The sequence below is a fragment of the Ovis aries genome, chromosome 2 (genome assembly GCF_016772045.2).
Source record: "Ovis aries strain OAR_USU_Benz2616 breed Rambouillet chromosome 2, ARS-UI_Ramb_v3.0, whole genome shotgun sequence".
NCBI classification, from domain to species: Eukaryota; Metazoa; Chordata; class Mammalia; order Artiodactyla; family Bovidae; genus Ovis; species Ovis aries.
In genome coordinates, this window is record NC_056055.1 from 158,017,148 (window position 1) to 158,037,535 (window position 20,388).

Here is a 20,388-nt window from a genome sequence, read left to right on the forward strand (position 1 = left end):
CTGCCTTTCCTCCTCCTAAAAACATAGACCTAACACCTGGAATAGTTTCTTTCACTTTTAACTTTTCACTCTTAAAAGCCTACTTTGAATAAGCCACATAATCTAAGTGCTTACATCCTTGTATTTATTAACTGACAGTATTGAACATGTATCTTCATCCTTTAAAATGTTTTTTTCACCCCCTATGTGGTGTTCGCTAATTTTCATTTGGTCTTGATGCTGCTGCTGTGTAAATATCCAACCTAAAGAGAAAAACAGGAATGTGGAGCAGCTTTGCCATCAATGTGCCTTTTTTTGCCTCCTTCCCCTCAGTACCAGTACAAGAAGAACTATGAAAAGAGTAAAGGTCACTACCACACAATACCTGACAATCTGGAGCAGCTTCATCTCAAAGAGGCCACAGAATTACAGAGTATCGTAAGTTGACCAAGACTCTCTTTTTTCCTGCACATTCACCTATAATGTCAAGAGTTTTCATGGATTCCCCTAGAGGACAGTAGTTACACTTGTAGCAACAATTGCTTGTGAAAATGCCCAAAGATATTATGGGCTTGGAATTTAGCAACATGTTGAAACAAATGTTCATGTTATGAATGATAACAGTATCTACATACACTGGAGAAATAGTGCCTAGGCATGCAGGATGTGTCATTCAGGTTACTCACAGGGACTGGAAGCATAAAGATTATATCACTAGGGAGACAGACCCCTTAGAAAATATTAGTGGGACTTCCCTGGTGGTCCAGTGGCTAAGACTCTGTGCTTCCAATGCAGGGGGCCTGGGTTTGATTCCTGGTAGGGGATCTAGGTCCCACATGTTGCAACTAAAGATCCCGCATGCTGCAGCTAAGACCTGACATAGCCAGATAAATCAATAAATATATTTAAAAAAAAGAAAAGAAAAGAAAAGAAAATATTACTAAGAATGACAGGGAGTCTTTGGAGGATTTGGGGCAGAGGAGTGATATGCTCAGGTCACCACTGAAGTGGTCTCTAGGTGTGGAAGAAATTGCAAAATTTATACAAGTAAGATTCTCACAGGAAAGAACTCGGGGAAGGAATTTGCTGCCACATGATCTATTTCACAAATTCAGCTATTTCCGTCCCCACTGGGCATTAACAAGAAGGCTGAATTGCTGGAAATGCCGTCCATCACCCGTAAAGCAGCCCGTGTTCCTGGACCTCTGTGTTAACGTGTTGTCATAAGCAAGAGAGCGGAGATTGGACTTTGCTATGAAGATGCTGTGTGACCCAGGCTTTTGTCTTTCAGCGCCTCCTGTGTAACTTAGGAATATCTGTAGGCTCCTCCCATTCCTGAGCCCCTGTGATGAGGATGAGGAGTTTGTATTTGTAAAATAGCCTTGGGGTCTTTTTGAGAATGTCAGGTTTGTTGGAAATGCAGTCAATGACTAGTCAACTGGCTTTCATTTTCATACCAATCTATATTGGCAGCATTGAATATGTGACCAGTTATTACCTCAGTTGAATTGATATGTAAATAAAGTTGTATGCATTATCTATTAAGGCCCCAGGTCCCTGATAAAAGTTCTTATGAAGGGAAGATTGGAGATTTTTATTAGAAATATTGGCTGATGCTCAGGCTAAAATATTCACATCTATACACATCAAATCTCGGTGAACCTTCCCTGTGGGCAGTTTTCCCGTGAATTTTCTTGTCTTAATGCTTGTCTTGGCTGATGGTTCCGCAGTGATCTTTTTGTCTCCTTGAATTGAACACAAATCCTGACCATGCCTTGCAGACAGTTACGGTGTTATCCTGCCAGGCCGAGACAAAAAGCTACTTTCTGAAACATGACAGGAAACTGTTTTGCATGGCGATGAGATGCCACCCAATTGGACATAATGTATCAATTAAAAACGCTGTTGTTAAACTGGTCTCTGTCTCAGAATGGGCCAGAGATATCTCATAAGGGTTTTATCACTAGGTGAAATACAAAGAAAAGTACGAAAAGGAACGAGGGAAGCCTATGCTAGATTTTGAAACACCAACGTACATCACTGCCAAGGAGTCTCAGCAGATGCAGAGTGGGGTAAGTCCTGCACAAAGCCCAACACAGCAAATATACCAACAAGCTAACGCAAACAACCTCTACCCGCAAAAGTGTTGAGCCTGTTGTTATCCCAAAGGTGTGGATGATGAGATTCTTCAACATATAATTACCAAAATCTTTTCTATATCTCAAATCCTGTGGTTACATTATATATATAAAAAAATGTTCTGAATAATAAACATTTACCATATATGTTTTATCTCAACTACCCTTTTCACAGAATTAGGACATAGCAAACTGTTTCTAATACTGAAACATTATTTTGAATGTAACGTGATTTTTTCTTTGAATCAGTTCCCTCTATGCAGACCCACTGTTGGCTTTGAATTGTTCTCTTAATAGGAAGCCTCCAGTCCCAGAAAGGAAGATTTTTTTTAAAATCAGCATTTTTGTCAAAATATCAAAAAAGTCAGTATGTCATATTTCCTATTTTAGAAATGTAAGCAGAGGCATCTAAAATAAAATTTTAAAAAATTTTAATCAATAGTGGAGAAGAATGAATCTTATTTTGAAACTGAGAATGTCTGTCTTCATTGGGAAACAGGCTTATTTTGGATTTCTTCTGCCTCACCTCCATGGGCATATCTCCAACCATAAAGATAAATGGCTTTTAATATAAGTAGTAGTTTGGGGAGCTTTCTGGTGTGTAGAATGCCAGATAACAGAAAATTTTAAATTGTTTAAAACAGTTGGTAAACCTGGGGAAAGCATCTGGAGGAGCTCCTTGTACTATTCTTACAACTTTTCTGTAGATGTCAAATTCTGTCGGAATTGAAAATGACGAAAATCAAGTCCCAAAGTCTACTCCAAGCCTCGCAGTCATTCAGCCTCATCCAGAGATTTGAGAGATGGGGGAGGTGGTGGCCCTTCCTCCCAACAGTGAACAGAGCCTGATAACCTCTCTAGGCTTCATTATCCACCTTATTTGTTCGGTGGTTTAGAATAATAGTTGAGATTATGAGAAAGGGCAAATTTGCATTTGGTGCCCTCAGATCCCCTTCCTCTGAGCGGTTTTTTACTTTCTTCCCCTGAGTCACTTCTAATTCAGAAGCAGAATCTTTTGTTGCCTTCAGAAAAGTGTCATCAAGAGAGAGGACAATGGATTGAGAGTCTTGGGGGCACATCCGTCCTTGCCCTTTCAGAGGGCCAGCCCCCATGGGAGCGGTAGACAGGCAAATGAGAGGCCGTCAAAGGCTCTCAGCCTCTAAGTTCCCTTGGGTAATTTGCTCTGCCCAGGGTATTTCCAGAACAATCAAGTCATGTTTCAAACGTGTGATTATCAGCAGAACTAAGATCAAGAAGCCATACGCAGAAAGAAGATGTAATTGTTTTCCTCCTACGGTTGAGAAATAAGTTGTAACACACATTCTCTCTTGTCTTTCCTTCCTACTTACATTAGAAAGAATATAGGAGAGATTATGAAGAGTCCATTAAAGGCAGAAACCTGACTGGCCTGGAGGTCACACCAGCTCTATTACATGTCAAATATGCAACCAAAATAGCCAGCGAGGTAGTGCCCACTCGGTCTTTCCTCTCCCTCCTGATCCAAATAACTGCACTAATGACACTCATCAACGTATTCCCATGGTTTTCACCACCACCTAACTCTTCGGGTTCCCAGTTGGGTTCCCATGTGTTCCATACTAGCACCTAATCTATTACCCATGTTAATTCTCCTAATTTTTTACTTGAATACCTAATAAAATGTGCTTACCTTAGCATTCTATTAATTTCTAGTTTCTTATTTGATATTGGATATTAACTGATGAAGCTTATACCCTGCCTTTATTGATTTTTTTATTTTATTGACTAAACTGTAACTTTTTAATTAGGAGGTTTTTGTTTTGTATTTTGGTGAGGGACTTTTCAGCAAAGAGGAACAATCCAGGCTTTCTTGTGAGCACTGTTGCTTGTATTTTGTGCTATAGAAAGAGTACAGGAAAGATCTAGAGGAAAGCATCCGTGGGAAGGGTCTCAGCGAAATGGAAGACACACCGGATATGCTAAGAGCAAAGAATGCCACCCAGATCCTGAACGAGGTGGGCACCCAGCTGACTTCATGCACAGGATCAACAGAATATCTTCTCCTTCCTAGCCAAGCTGCATTTTTTTAAAAAGTGATAAAGAGTTTCTGAATTTCAGGTTCTCTTTTGAACATGATTATTAATCATTACATAAAATATCTCGATTTCTGCTGAGTTGTTTTGTAACTGTTTCCGTAGTGGCTATGCGTGTTCTTTATCTAGCAGCTTTTGATTTAATCTTGATACATTTGTTGTGCCTATTTAAGTAAAAACACCACTGGAGTGGTGGGCACCTAAGTGTAATTGTTTATGCACCAAAGCAGATTTACAATATGCTTTGTACTTGAACGTTCTAAGCAGAGAGTGCTAGAAAGCGCCCTGGAGGCGGCTCTGGCGTGAGCGTGGCAGTTTTCTGAAGCGGCCTTCTGCTGTCCCCACTGTCCCAGCCCAGGGAGTGGTGAGGTGGCACTCGCAATGCAGGTGGCATGTTATGCGGGCCTAGCTCCACTCTGCACATTTGTTATCTTGGCCTAGCCCCACTCTGCACATTTGTTATTTTGCTGTGACAGTTAGCGAACATTTCTTTTCATGCTGCTATAGAAAGAATATAAGAGAGATCTGGAGCTGGAAGTCAAAGGAAGAGGTCTGAATGCCATGGCCAATGAAACTCCCGACTTCCTGAGAGCCAGGAATGCTACAGATATTGCCAGCCAGGTGAGTGACTGTTCCATGTCAGTCTTTCAAAAAAAAAAAAACAAAAACACAAAAAAGTAGCTGTGATTGTAAGAACACAGCTTTTTCCTTCTGTTATCTTACTTGTTGGTCAGATGCATATAATGGCATGGTGGAATCTGTTCTGATGAAAGGATCTGGGACCTTTGCCAGAGCTGCTCTCATCTGTCCTTCTCCCAGCTCTTCTGAAAACAATCAATGCTTTGCTATCTTGATTATCTCTCTCCTTCTCCTTTCCCAAACCCTGCACAACATCTCTCACCCCACTCACTCCCCAACCAACTAGATAGAAAGTCTAGGACTCAACCTGTCTTTCCGAATCTCACTCCTTAGCATAGAGCTATAAACACAAGAGAAAAAACAACTGTTGAGTAGCAAATGAATGAATCCTTTTATCTTTTGTTTTTATTTTGAATAATGAATCCTTTTAGAAAAGAAGTATTAATCACTTAATACTCAAACTGAGCCAACGAATGTTGTGTGCACTGTAAACATTTACCAACTATTGGATGTTCCTCTTGTAGATTAAGTATAAGCAATCAGCAGAAATGGAAAAAGCCAATTTCACTTCTGTGGTTGACACTCCAGAGATCATTCATGCCCAGCAAGTCAAGAACCTTTCAAGCCAGGTAAGGACATTTATCAGAATATCACACATTGACCCCAATCACAAAGAACAAGTCTTTCCATTAATAGTGAAGGAGATTCTTTCAAATCACAATTTTGCCCAGTAAAAAAGAAGGGATTCATCTATGATGCAAGTTTGAGTTAGACTTGAGATTCCTATATCAGAATTAAAATAAAGGAGAGAATTTTAAGGTACTGAAGAACTCTTAAATGGTTCCACTCATAATTTTTTAAGGGCTTCCTAGGTGGTGCCAGTGGTAAAGAATCCACCTGCCAATGAAGGAAATACAAGAGACATGGGTTTTATCCCTGGAATAGGAATTGGCCACCCACTCCAGTATTCTTGCTTGGAAAATTCCATGGACAGAGGAGCTTGGCGGACTACAGTCCACGGGTCCGCAAAGAGTTGGACATGACTGAACACACACATACATCACATAATTTTTTTAGTTTATTTTCCCAGTTTTATTGACATGAAGTTGAATGTATCACTGTATAAGTTTAAGGTGTACAGTGTAATGGCTTGTGAAAGTCGCTCAGTCATGTCTGACTCTTTGCGATCCCGTGGACTATCAAGTCCCTGGGATTCTCCAGGTCAGAACACTGGCTGCTGCTGCTGCTAAGTTGCTTCAGTCATGTCCGACTCTCTGCAACCCCACAGACGGAAGCCCACCAGGCTCCCCCGTCCCTGGGATTCTCCAGGCAAGAACACTGGAGTGGGTTGCCATTTCCTGCTCCAATACATGGAAGTGAAAAGTGGAGTGGGTGGCTGTTCCCTTCTCCAGAGGATCTTCCCAACCCAGGGACTGAACCCAGGTCTCCCACATTGCAGGCAGAGTCTTTACCAGCTGAGCCACAGGGAAGCTCAAGAATACTGGAGTGGGTAGCTTATCCCTTTGCCAGCAAATCTTCCTGACCCAGGAACTGAACCAGGGTCTCCTGCACTGCAAGCAGATTCTTTACCAACTGAGCTATTAAGTGTAATAATGGCTTATATTAATTGTGAAGTGATTACCTCAATAAGTTTAATTAGCATCCATCACATAGTAAAAAAAGAAAACAAAAAAAGAAAATTTTCTTTGTGATGAGAACTCTCAGGATTTAGCCTCTTAACAACTTCCACACACCATGCAGCAGTATTAACTACAGTTGTCATCATGTTATTCATTACCTCCCTACTACTTTATAACTGGAAGTCTGTCACTTTTGACCACCTTTCTCAATTCCACCTCACCCCCAACTCCCACCTCTGGCAACCACAAATCTGACCACTTTTTCTATGAGTTTGTTTGGATTTTAGATTCCACAGATATGTGAAATCATACACTCGCACATTTGTGAGATCAAGTATTGGGCTTTCTCTGACTTATTTCACTTAGTGTTGTGCCCTCCATGTCTTGTCACAGATGGTGGGATTTTTTGTTTTTATGCCTGAATATTATTCCATTGTACATATATAGCACAACTTTTTTTAAATTGGAGGGTAATTGCTTTACAATGTTGCACTGATTTCTACCACACAGCAGTGCAAATCAGCCACAATTCTATATATCTATGTGTATATATATACATACACACCCATCATTTGTTGATAGACGCTTAGGTTGTTTCCATGTCTCGGCTATCATAAATAATGATGCTGCTGCTGCTGCTAAGTTGCTTCAGTCGTGTCTGACTCTGTGTGACCCCATAGACGGCAGCCCACCAGGCTCCCCCATCCCTGAGATTCTCCAAGCAAGAACACTGGAGTGGGTTGCCATTTCCTTCTCCAGTGCATGAAAGTGAAAAGTGAAAGGGAAGTCGCTCAGTCATGTCTGACTCTTCGCGACCCCATGGACCGCAGCCTACCAGGCTCCTCTGTCCATGGGATTTTCCAGGCAAGAGTACTGGAGTGGGGTGCCATTGCCTTCTCCGAATAATAATGCTATGAACATCAAAGTGCAGGTATCTTTTCAAATTAGTGCTTTTATATCCTTCAGATTCATTCCCAGAAGTGGAATTGCTGGATCCTGTGGTAGTCGTGTTTTTAATTTTTTGTGGATCCTCTATACTATTTTCCAAAGAGGCAAAACCAGTTTACAATCCCACTGGGGCCCTGTTCTCCACACCCTCACCAGCGTTTGTTTATCGCTTGTCTTTCTGATGATGGCCATTCAAACAGGCGTGAGTTACCACCCATAGTTAAAAAATCAGTCTCTTAAAATGCAGATGTAAAATTTGTGTGCAAATCTGGAAGAAACAAAGTTGATCACCCACATTTGATTATCAGTTTCTTTAACAAGATTGAGATTATGTCATCAACACTAACCATACAGTCTAACCCTGATTCTTCCCAATGGATAACTCTCTCTCTTCCTACAGAGAGATAAAGAAAAGTATGATGTCCTTCATACTCCAGGATATATCCTCATTTGTTTTAATCTTCACTGCTGATCAGGAACCTGCAATTTACTTGAGTAGCCCCAAATTAGAGTTTTTTGCTTGTCTCCTAATCATTGAGTTAGAAAGCAGTAGTTGCTTGAGTGGGCTATACTTCATAACACCTGGGAATGTAGTTTTCCTGGCCCCATCTTGGAAGTTCTTGTTTGACCTGCCTGGTGGCTCACCCCTGTAGCCAGGAGCCCAACCATACCTGCTCACAGCTCAGTGACAATATCTTTGTCACCAACCAAGGATTGGCATTCAAGAGGCCTTACTGATGGCTCTCAACCCTCCTACTTTTCTCTGTTTTGCCTATTGAATAGTCTGGCCCCATCCAGTTCACTACAGCATCGCTTTGTCGCTGCCAGGAACCTCAGGGGCTGTCACCGCCCCATATGGCCACTTGGCCAGTTTAGCCATTGAAATCTTGTTGTTCAGCTACTCAGTTGTGTCCAACTCTTTGCATGCTGGACTGCAGCATGCCAGGCTTCCCTGTCCTTCACAAACACCCAGAGCTTGCTCGAACTCATGTCCATTGAGTCGGTGATGCCATTCAACCATCTCATCCTCTGTCATCCCCTTCTCCTCCTTCCTCCTACCTTCAGTCTTTCCCAGCATCAGGGTCTTTTCCAATGAGTCAGCTCTTTTTATCAGGTGGCCAAAGTATTGGAGCTTCAGCCTCAACATCAGTCCCTCCAATGAATGAATATTCAGGATTGATTTCCTTTACGATTGACTGGGTTGATCTCCTTACAGTCCAGGGGACTCTCAAGTCTTCTCCAACACCGCAGTTCTTCTCCAACACCAAAATGACAATGGGTCATGACAATGGATCCTGGACTCAGTTCTCCTGGAAAGAAGAGGCCTGGTGCTCACTGATCCAGGGGCTCTGCTTTACAGCTCCCTAACATCCTTAAACATTAAAAAAAAAAAAAAAAAAAAAAGACTCTCTCTCTGCTGAGCAGGAAGGGCTATTATAGGTCCCATTGGCCTATACCCCTGTGTTGTTCACCATCCTTATTTCTTGGAATCTGTTTCCAGAAAAAGTACAAGGAAGACGCAGAGAAGTGCATGTCATATTATGAGACCGTTTTGGACACCCCAGAGATGCAGAGGGTGCGGGAGAACCAAAAGAACTTCAGCCTTGTGAGTTTTTATTGATTCTAAGGCACAGCTCACTGGGACCTGGGTTGAGGTTGGGAAAGAAGGATGCCTCTGGGCACACACATACTTAGGTATCCAGCCTATAGCTGCCCTCAGCACCTCCCACCCCTGCCCAGGAGATGTGTGTTCCAGTTTCCTCCGGGCTCACCTTATTATCTCAGTCCCAAATCATCTCACACTTTGTTAGTGAATTCTTATCTTCGAATATGAACTGTCACCATCTTTTCCAGGTGGTGACATCTTTTTCAAGATAATTCTAGGCAAGATATTAAAACAAAAATACTTTTAGGGTTTTAAAGTTTCCAAAAAAAAAAGTTTACTTTCTCTCAAATTCTTAGTAAATTTCTCATTGGCTATCTATGATTACTGTGGCAGATACATTTAAAAATATATATATAAGGTTTTAACTTCCCTTATACAATATAGAACAATTAAAAATATATAAAACAATGTTGAAATCTTAAGATGTGTACTCTCTTTTCATAACAAGATGTTTACTCTTTTTCCATAGCTCCAATACCAGTATGACCTTAAAAACAGTAAAGGAAAAATTACAGTTGTTCAAGACACACCAGAAATACTGCGTGTTAAAGAAAATCAAAAGAATTTCAGCTCGGTATATTTACTATTTATTCTCCATTTAATGCTAACCTAATATTTTCAGTCTCTTCTTTAAAAATATACTAGCCTCATGCTGATTCAGACAATTAACATCTAACCTCCTCAGTTAATGCTAGCAGTTATTTGTTAAAATTCCCCATAATTTGCTCTAGAACCACCACTCCAGAGACCATTAGAAATAACAATTTAAATCTGCTAACAAAGGAGCTTTTAATCCCAGGGCAGTAACACGTGTTGTCTTGCTCCAAGAAGACGGATTTCTTTTCGACACTGTGATTTATTATCCTTCCCCCAAATAACTGACTGACTTTATATTTATTTAATGGATCTTGTGTTTCACACTGGAAATGTTTTTAAATCAACATTTTCTGGTTTTTCTCATTATGTATTACTACAGTATGATAATCTTAAATCTCCAGGTCTGAAAAGTGACGCGTGTGGTTACGTGTTTGAGTTACTGGGGCTGGCGCAGAAGACACTCCAGCACTTGCCTAAGAACACTCGCCAGTGTCTTTTGTTTTCACAGAAGCCATGTTTCCTACTCTTTCTCCAGGAACGGTTGTGTTGTCCTTTCTTCTGTGTGACACTGTCCTAATTCTGAATACCCAGGTTCTATATAAAGAGGATGTCTCACCAGGAACGGCGATTGGAAAGACACCTGAGATGATGAGAGTGAAGCAAACCCAGGACCACATTAGCTCGGTAAGGACACCCACTGGGGACTCATTTTCAGTATCTTCTGCCTCCCTGTGATCATCCACACTGATGGCTGAGCTGCACTCAAAGCTTTTGTCACCAAAATAAGAGGGACATCCCATAATGCAGTGTTGAGGCAGTTTTCATGAGGGCTTGTTAGACGTGAAAAATGGAGAGCCCTGTGTCAAAATAAACCAGAGCTGGACAGTGGTTTAGTAAAAAAAAAAGATTTTTATTCAGGACAATATAGAAGAAAAGAGATCTCCGTACAGAACTGAGCTCAACTCTGAATACAAGGGAAGGTAGGGTTTTATGAGGGCTGGATGGATGGGGTGGGATGGGGGAGAATGGGAAGGTGGAGAAAAGATCAATGGATGGAAAATTACTCAGAAGGAAAAAGGAGGTAAAGGGGGGATTATGGCTAAAATGGCAGATCAAGGTAGTCAGACTTCACCTTGGGGCTGGAGGGTAAGGAATTTGATTAAATATTAAGGAGGATGAGATATCTAGGGTGGGAGATTTTGGCTAAACTGACTTAGCAGGATTCTTGCTAAAAGTGGGCAGTACAAAGATGTCCAAAGGCTAAGACCTAGTTTGGAAGAAGATTCAGAGGAGACTGACTCAAATTTGATCAAGAGACTCCTTGTCACTTGTGAGTCAGATAATGGCCCTTCCTGGGTGTGTGTGTGTGAGTGTATCTGCCCTGGGCACATGAACTGTGACATAAGATATGAGAGACCTCAGGGAAGAGAAGGGGCTTCAGTCTAAGTGTGGACCCCACCCCTAAAGAAATCAGAGAGAACCCATGTGTCCTTGTCCTGGTTCTCCTCTGACCCAGTATCAGAATGTAGCCCCATTCCCACTATTTAAACCGTGACTTTGCACACTGTGGGGCGACTAACCGAACACATGCTCATGTTCCCATTTTTATACCTGCAGGTGAAGTATAAGGAGGTGATTGGACAAGGAACGCCCATCCCAGACCTGCCTGAAGTGAAGCGCGTCAAGCAGACACAGAAGCACATCAGCTCGGTAATGGCCCCTCCCCGTGCTGGCCCCTTCCTGCATCACCCCTTCCTCCTCCTACCCGCTTGGACAACCCTCCCTGCCCTGCGACGGGCAGTGCAATTTGCAAAATCAAGAGAAGGAAATTCTGTCTTTACATAATCAGGGAGCAGAAGGGACTTGGCTTCATGTTTAATCATCCTGTGTGCAGTTTCTTAAAATGTGCTGACAGTAGTGATAAGGTTACTGAGATGATCTTGTTAATTACACAAACATATAAACATAAAATATAAAAGCTGTGTACATGCATGTACCTCAAGATATCCTCCCCTCTCCGGGGGACCCTCGGTAGCCTTGTGAAGTCTACATAGCCTCCCCTCGCCCTGTGTGTTCTGAAGGTGCTGGCTGTCATCTTACCCACAAAGGTGTATCTAAAGCCTGTTCTCTGAACAGGAATTTCAGGCTCCTGTGTCCAGTGTCTGTGAATATGTTGGGAGACCCGCCACACTTGAGACAGCGGGTTTAGCACACATTTCTCCTGCCCTCTGTCCAGCGAGTCCCGCCTCCGCCCACACCCTATCCCCCCAACACCACTCGCCACTCTTTCCCATCCACAAGCAGTTTCTAAGCAGTTGCTGGCTACTAGCCAAAGACTGTGAAGTCTGGGAAATAGTTTGTAGCCGATAAAAGGCGAGGATCTTGACCTGAGATTTTCTTGGCCACTGGAGGACATTCAATCCCATTGAATTTCCATTAGAGAACACTTGTCTTGCAAGTCGTCTGTATCCTTTAGACCTCATTCCCTTTGCATTCTCTGCTTCTACCTTCGCTCCTATGATTACAAGCTGCATTTAGAACTGCACATCCACTCATCCAGGAAAGTCAGCCCGCATCACCTTTGCCGCTCTGATGTCAATTTCTTGCCTTTCTCTGGTTTTGTTTTGTTCCGTGGTCCATGATCAGTTCCATTGCCTTGCCCAGTAAAGAAATACAACTTTGTTCGAAGATGGTAGATTGTGAAAGATCTTGAATAGTTTCCTAGCAAAATAGAGACATTAGCACTAGTGGCAGTGATTTTAGGAATTAACTTGTGACACAAACCCCCAGATTTTCCATGTTGCTCCCCAGCCTATGCTCTAGTACAACATAGAATCCATCCACTTAATTTCTTCCTTCCTTTAGGTGGACAGTTGTTAACACTGTGAGGGAGGGTAGAATGAGGAGGCCAAAAGGCTCTGGAAGTTCCTCACTTGTTCCATTAACACTGGAACACTTGAACCCTGTTCAAAAACACTAATTTACACAATTTACAAAGTTGCTCTTGCTGCAAAAATAAACTATTCAAGTCTCATTACATTAAGGGGTACCTAAGACTAAAGACCAGTTAGGAATTTTCTGAAGAAAATACAAAACAAAATTCTCAATATCCCTCTAAGAAGAGTACCCATGATTAGAAAAATTTAAACCAAGCCCCCTATTTATAACCTACTGTGGACCTACTATATTCAAGGGACTAATACTAGATGTTATGAAATGCCTAATTTTTTTCATTGTTAATGTATTAGCACTATTTAATGCATTTTAGGAATATATTGATACTAAATGTTGACTAAAGAAAAGTGCCACAACTTAGTACAGTCATCAAGGTAGTAACTACCTTTGAAGAGAGAAAATAAATATTTGTGGCATTTTTTCCCTTATTCTTAAATGTCATGTTTGAAAGCTAGATTCTTTCTGTGAGTTTCCACCAAATAGCTGGCCTATAGGTGTAAATCTGAAGGATTCATGGTCATTTCACTTTTTTAGATGTTCTAATTATCTTCTACAGGTTATGTACAAAGAGAACCTGGGAACAGGCATTCCAACCCCTGTCACTCCAGAGATTGAGAGAGTCAAACGCAATCAAGAGAACTTTAGCTCGGTATTTACAAATACGTCAATTAAGAAACTTGACTTCCCATTTAAAAAAATTACTAGAATAATCCATCATTCTTTTAAAAAATAACATCTTAACAGTTTTGTGTGTGTGGTGTGTGTGTTACCACCTGACCAAGACCATATAGTCTTACACAAAATGACTCACTTTTCTGATGTTATTCTAACCCTTTTGGTGACTGATCAGTGTGACCATGTAGATCTGAAATACTGTAAATACAATTAACGTAAGATTTCTCATCATTACATTCATATCCTGTAACTCAGTGCTTTCTGTTGTACTTTTTCATTCCCAGAATTAGCAGAATTTATCTTTAAAACGTGAAGTAACAAGTAAAAGTATTATTCTTACTAAATATAACTCACTAAAACTCCCTCCTCACACACCCCTGCCCTCAGTTTTCTCTCTTCCTTGATCTTTGTGCCTGTTTTGAATGTCTTTTGGGTACTTTTTTGTATCTCACAGGTTTTGTACAAAGAAAATTTGGGGAAAGGAACCCCAACACCTATCACTCCAGAGATGGAGAGAGTCAAACGCAATCAAGAGAACTTTAGCTCGGTATTTCTTAGGGGGAAAAATTTTAAATCCCTTAATTTTTATTTAAAATAATATTTTTAACACATTACCAATATATAATTTTCTTCCTATAAAAATACTAAATTCATAGAATGAAAATGACGCCAAATGTTACCTCAGTTTTCAATCCAAATCTAATTTAGTATTGTAGTTCTGGTGTGAAATTTTAACTGTTTTTCCTAAAACATAGCTATTGATCACATTCCTTAAAAACCTAAAATACTTAGTGTTTCCTTCCTCAAATCCTTGAATAACAGTAGATGTTTCTAACTGTTGTGGCACAGATCAAAAGTAAAATCTAACATGCCTTCAAAAGGACAATGTTAACTAGAATTCTGCTTGTATTTACTATGGCTCTGTTTGATGTATTCTGTGTTTGCAGCATTTCTTAAAAGAATGTGATTCTTGAACATTTTCATTCCAAAGACAACTTAGCAATTCACAATGACTCCGAAATACAAGTTTACTTGGCTCAGCTATTTTTTGTGTATCACAAGAGATATAAATGGGTTTCTTTGGAATAGTTTCAGGGTTATTGAAAAGCTAATATTTATTTAGCTTTTAATACTTATTTATTTTATTCCCCAAATCCCTTTCTTTTTGGTCTCCTGAGAATTACCAACAGCTCATCATGCATATGAATTTCAGTTAACTTGAGCACTATTTGGTAAATCCTAACCCTGCCTTTGAGAAAAGACCTATATATGTATGGGGATTGGCCAAAAAGTTCATTTGGGTTTTTTGGTAATATCTTACAGAAAATCTCAATGAAATTTTTGGCAAATCCAGTAAGTGACTCCTGCCTGTAATCTGAAAGTTCTGTGGGTATTAATGCCACTGTTTTTGTATGAGACAGACCTCATACTGTTTGTGATGAAATGACCAAAGGTAATCTATACTTGTTCTATTTCTTAAATTTATTTAGGCCTATTTCATGTCATTAGGAAAACAAACAAGCAAAAACACTTTTAGAGCCTACCTTAAAAGCTAAGTCTACCTAAACAATGGATCCAGGCTGATCTGATTGTTGGTTTTATACACACAGATTCTGTACAAAGAGAACTTGAGCAAGGGGACTCCCCTCCCTGTCACCCCTGAGATGGAACGGGTCAAGCGCAACCAGGAGAACTTTAGCTCGGTATTTGGGAGAAAGCTCCTTTTAACTTCGTATTAAAAAATAATAATACCTTTCTATCAAAACTCCTTTTAGTCCCTATAAAATAATCAGTTTAACAAATTCTTTAAAACAAAAAACAAAAAAACTCATCAACTGAATTCTTCCTTTTTCCAGATCTCTTACTCACCATTTGATTCTAACATTTTATACTTCCTATAACAGTCCTTTACAACTTTTCACAGGTTCCTTTCCATGTTTTATAGGACTTTTGAAGTTAATTGATATCCAAAACCCCCCAGTACTATATAGCTTTTACTTACTTAGAACTATTTTTATTTGATGTGGCTGGGTTAGCACTGTAAGAAAAGACACAGGACTTGAGGCCCCATGTAGAAATAATGGCCCTTGCTGAGGACAGGTATTACCTTAACAGAGATCCTACCTTTTAAACAGTGGCAACAAGAGAGAAAACTGCTCAGAATCAGAACCCAAAGGAATCTTGATACTTGTTCCAAACAAGACATTCCATCAATAGAAATCCAGACCTTCTGATTTTTAAAAAAATATTTGAATTAGATGAGTTTATGTTTTTCTTAATATTTTTGTTGAAAACTATAATACTCAATAATCTGTGAAGCTTTTATATAAGTATCCTAGATTCACTTATGCCTGAGATGGAGAATCCAATGTCATTAGGAAAATTTAGCTGGATTCCTTTTTTGGGGGGTGGAAGGAGTAGAGCAGTAGGGAGAGGTTTCATCCAAAATGTTTAATTGTTCATTGAAATAATTATGTGAAGGAATCAAACTTCCAGATAACATCAGTAACTTTCTTTGGTCCCACTGTCTTTTTGTGTTTTGTTTTGTTTGTAATCACTATTCACTAACAATCTTTTGATTTTATTGACTTTTCAGTATAAATTGATATTTTTAGAATGTTATATTTACTGTTTTCCCTATAGGTTTGTTATTATTATTCCTTCTTTTGGAAAGGTTTACATTAATTTTCAAAGTTATTTAAAAATTATTTTCATCTATATTAGAGTAAGTATATCATTGTTTATATCTATTTGAGATATTAATGATCCTGATGATCCTGGACAATTTCTTCCTTTAAGTAACCATTTGTGTTAATTTTTACATAGGTTGCATTTAGGCAAAATTGTCCAGTAGTACACAGAACCTTTAAAGATTCTGTATTTAGACTCAACCACTTGTATAACGTGAATTTACACAACAAAGACCTATTTCCTATATTGCATAGATTTGACCTGAGGTTTAAAATATGTTATTCTGTAAAATGAATATTCTGTGTAGGGAAAATGAATATTTGCCCTCCAATTAAAAAATAACCTTTCTATGGTACACTAAGTATTTTAGTACTTTTATAAAATAATTTTTCTTAAATTTTAACACAGAAAATCAACATTTAACATAAGTTAGCATAAAAATTGAATATCAAATACACTGGCCCTTTAGCCAGGGAAATGTGGAACATGTTCTCATCCAGACCTGTACTAGAAAAGACAGGCTGACTTGGTGATTTGTCTTTCCCGTGTGATGTCTGTGTTTCATAGGCTCCCTAAATGATAGCTGAAAGGGCTGTTTTGACTGCTCTTGTTCTTTTCTGGATGCTTTCTTATGTCGTACAGGTGTTATACAAAGAAAACATCGGGAAAGGGATTCCAATTCCCATCACTCCAGAGATGGAGAGAGTCAAACACAATCAAGAAAACTTTAGTTCGGTATTTAAAAAACAAACAAAAAACCCTTTAACTAATTTAAAATCCTTTTTAAAAAAGATTAATGGCTATATCTTAAAACCTAATCAACTTATTCCAGTAAAAACTTTGACATGTCTTGTTCCCAACTTAATGCTGCCATTTCCTGTGAAATCAGTTTCCCCAGTTTGGTTAAACATTAATATCACTTAAAAAATGTTCAATATTACTTTCCAACCTTTAAAAACATAACATACCCAATTCTCTAAGCCCCCACATCTATCCTGCTTTGGCAACTTTGAACGTAGAATTTACAAAAATTTGTTCTGTAGATAAATATAAACTGTTGGCCTTATTTCCTATTCTAACCTTTTTGATCTCTACTGGTATTTGTATAGATATTTTCAAGTTCTTTTAGCATTTTGTCACTGGTCTCCATTTGCCTCAAGTATAATTCCTCCCAATATTTCACCCAAACTAAAAATTTGACTTCTTTTGAAAGTCAACAAAAGAAGATCTGTGTGTATGTACCTTCAAATATGCAATGTTTATGAAACCTAAATATCCTTACGTGGTTGATTAATATTTCCAAAACAAAATAACTTCCTTGGTTCTCCTGTCTCTGCCCTTTCTGTTTTCTCCCATCCTCATACCAAGCTTGGGGATGCAGCTCATGGTTCCTTTCTGTGGTGCTCTCCTTTGCTCAGCATTGCAGAGATTAGTTCAGCAACAAAACTTTCAAGTTTTTGCTGCTCCTTCCTGCATTCCCTTGCTTTTAAGGATGTCTTTAGGCTCCTACTGGATGGACCTAGAAGCTTCTGGTATTTTCCTTCCTCTAACTCATTCTCTTCCTCTCTGCCCTGCTGCTCGCCACTGCTCTGCAAGAAGGGGAGAGTGGCTGACTGCTCTTTCTGTTCTGGATGCTTTCTCATCACACAGGTGCTATACAAAGAAAACCTGGGCACAGGAATCCCAGTCTCCACCACTCCAGAGATGCAGAGAGTCAAACTCAATCAAGAGAACCTTAGCTCGGTATTTTGGAAAGAAAGGGAGAAGATAATGTCATTTAACCTCGTAAAGAAATTGATACTTAACATTTTTTCTTCTTTTAAACCTACTTCCCTTCCTTTGCTTCTAGTATACCTCACTTAGCAAGAGGACCTTTACTCATTTCTGTGGTACTACTATGGATCCTTTTTCTAACTCTGATTTCTATTCCACCTGGCACTTAAAAATATTTTTTAAAACCTGTTTTCTTTTAGTTTGCTTGGATAACAACAAAACCACATTCTAACAGTCTCAAATCCTCATGTGTTTATTTGGAAGGTAATTTCACAGCTTTTCCCCAGCAGCTAAAGACCCTAGATAAAGTCAGTCTCCTTATCCCAAGAATGGCTATCGTTAAAGTTTTTGGTGGCATCTTCTCAGCATATAACTCCTGGCTCCTTGGATTATTGTGTCGTTTGATAACAAGGAAGTTGAACTCACCCTTAAAGTCTCACAACAAATGTTACTTACGGTTGTTTTTCTGGATGCTTTCTCATCACACAGGTGTTATACAAAGAAAACATGGGCAAGGGAACCCCTTTACCTGTCACTCCAGAGATGGAGAGAATCAAACACAATCAAGAAAATATTAGCTCGGTACTTGTGGCAAGACAAAAAAAACCCACTTCTTTAATAGTTTAAAATAATACATATTAATCCTACTTTTTAAAGATAACTGAAATTTTGTGAATTTCTTAATCACATTTATCCTTTTTCCTTCTTTAGGGCTACTCCTGGACTTAACCTCAGAATAACAATGTTGCTTTAATCCATTATTTTAAAGTTCTAATATCAGGAAGTAACAGATTTTCCAATGTCATCCTTTGCTCGTCTCTCCCTAAACTTAACTATCCATTATCCCTAAGGTCTCTTTGTTTTATGTATTTGTGAAAAGTCGGGAGTGGAGTAGTAGGTGTGACAGGATTCTTTCTGGAACATCAGAATTGCGATTTTATTTTTTTTTGCAGCTGACTTTAGGTTATAATTTACCCCGTCAGATTTGGACAAAGAGACCTTGGGAAAAATAACCCCTATCCTATCCTTCAGGCATAATGACATAAATTAAGATCCAGTAGTGGTTTTGCCAAATCACTGTCCATTTACTTTAAAAGGAGTGTCATTTGAACTATTTTTTGTTTTACCAATTTTAGTTATTTCTGTTCTTCTGTCTATCACGGTCTTTAAATGCTAATTTTAGTAAGCCACTTTTTGTAAGCCTGTGTTCTGTGATGTAAAGAGATGGCTGTGGATTGGGGTTCGTGGGGGACACTGCCTTACATACTGGAGAGGTTCCTCCGATACTGGAACTACTGAGACTTTAGTGTGCTTCAGGGTCACTAGGGCCCTGAGTCTCAAGTCTCTTATTCTGTAGATCTGGTATGGGGCCAGATATGTTGCCATTCCAGAAAGTCTCAGGTGATGTTAACCTTGCTGTCCAGGGACCTCAACTTTGAGGATCAGTTCTTTGACAGAATTCTTCCTCTTGAATGCCATGGCTCGGATCTTCTGTGACATCGAGAATGACACTGGTGACAGGGAGGCTGGGAATTTTTCACAACGCATTACTGTTGTTTCCTACTGACTAGCCCTATTAGTGATGTAATTCCTGAAAACATTTTTACTTACTGATGAGTATGATGATGTTCTGAATTAAAGCAAGAGGCACAACACAGATACATTTCCCTGATGTGTGTGGCAGAAGGGTCCAGTCTCCCACTCCGCTGTAGGGAGCAGCCTCCACCTTCTGTGTTATTCAAGTGCCTGTTCCTAAGTATTCAAGCACCTTCTCCTAAATCCTGACATGATCTGTCAGGTTCTTGGCATGCATAGACTAGTGGTAGAGTAAAGGTGGTCTCCCATCTGGGCCCCAGAACTAGGCACAAAAAGTTATAGTTATGTCTGTTAGGCCGCAAGGATTTCAGGACAGGGTTCTACTCTGGAAATGTGCTCTAACTATTATCAGCTTGCTTTGGATACATATTTCTTTCCATCTAATCTTACTGCCCAAATAGTTTAGCAACCTGAGCCTCCTAACAAATGATCTGTTCTGTTTAATCTTTTGTAACTGTCACTCTTTTTTTCTTTTTGGATCCATTGGACTCACATAGGTTTTGTACAAAGAAAATGTGGGCAAAGGCACCCCAACCCCTGTCACTCCAGAGATGCAGAGAGTCAAACGCAATCAAGAGAACATTAGCTCGGTATTGTCTTGAGAAACAAAAGTGCTTTTTATTCTGCAAAGTAACCCCTGCCGTTTGACCTGCTCCTAACTCCATCCCAGGTTAAAAAGAAAAAAATGCCAGTTTTTTTAGAATCTCCCCTAAACGACATACTACATTGACTGTTGCCATTAACTGTTTTTTAAAGCTTTTTCTTGAGTTGTTCTCACTAATAGTAGTAGATAAAACCTGGGTTTTTCTCCCCCAAACCGCATTACATTGAATAGCCTGACTGCTGCCCCCCAATGACTTTCGGGTCCAACTTTGTATCTCACAGGTATTATACAAAGAGAACCTGGGGAAAGCCACCCCCACACCCTTTACTCCTGAGATGGAAAGAGTCAAACGCAATCAAGAAAACTTTAGCTCGGTATTTGAGAGAGGGAAAAAGAGATGATGACACTTTTAACA

The 20,388-nt window shown here is 39.6% G+C and overlaps 1 protein-coding gene across 49 annotated transcripts in view; it reads left to right on the forward strand.

Annotated features, from left to right (window-relative positions):
- NEB (nebulin) overlaps nt 1–20,388 on the forward strand; it is a 202,814-nt gene that overhangs the window by 174,109 nt on the left and 8,317 nt on the right. For 3 of the 49 annotated variants that reach the window (XM_060409928.1, XM_012137496.4, XM_042243868.1), the window contains 18 exons: nt 313–417; nt 1,947–2,051; nt 3,472–3,582; nt 4,001–4,111; nt 4,697–4,810; nt 5,353–5,457; nt 8,918–9,022; nt 9,552–9,656; nt 10,271–10,363; nt 11,297–11,389; nt 13,191–13,283; nt 13,764–13,856; nt 14,920–15,012; nt 16,643–16,735; nt 17,651–17,743; nt 18,263–18,355; nt 19,867–19,959; nt 20,255–20,347. In XM_060409928.1, coding sequence (XP_060265911.1) covers nt 313–417; nt 1,947–2,051; nt 3,472–3,582; nt 4,001–4,111; nt 4,697–4,810; nt 5,353–5,457; nt 8,918–9,022; nt 9,552–9,656; nt 10,271–10,363; nt 11,297–11,389; nt 13,191–13,283; nt 13,764–13,856; nt 14,920–15,012; nt 16,643–16,735; nt 17,651–17,743; nt 18,263–18,355; nt 19,867–19,959; nt 20,255–20,347 — 1,791 coding nt within the window. The remainder of the gene's footprint in view (nt 1–312; nt 418–1,946; nt 2,052–3,471; nt 3,583–4,000; nt 4,112–4,696; nt 4,811–5,352; nt 5,458–8,917; nt 9,023–9,551; nt 9,657–10,270; nt 10,364–11,296; nt 11,390–13,190; nt 13,284–13,763; nt 13,857–14,919; nt 15,013–16,642; nt 16,736–17,650; nt 17,744–18,262; nt 18,356–19,866; nt 19,960–20,254; nt 20,348–20,388) is intronic. The other 46 variants (XM_042243869.1, XM_060409934.1, XM_060409929.1 and 43 more) reach the window with 21 other exon arrangements.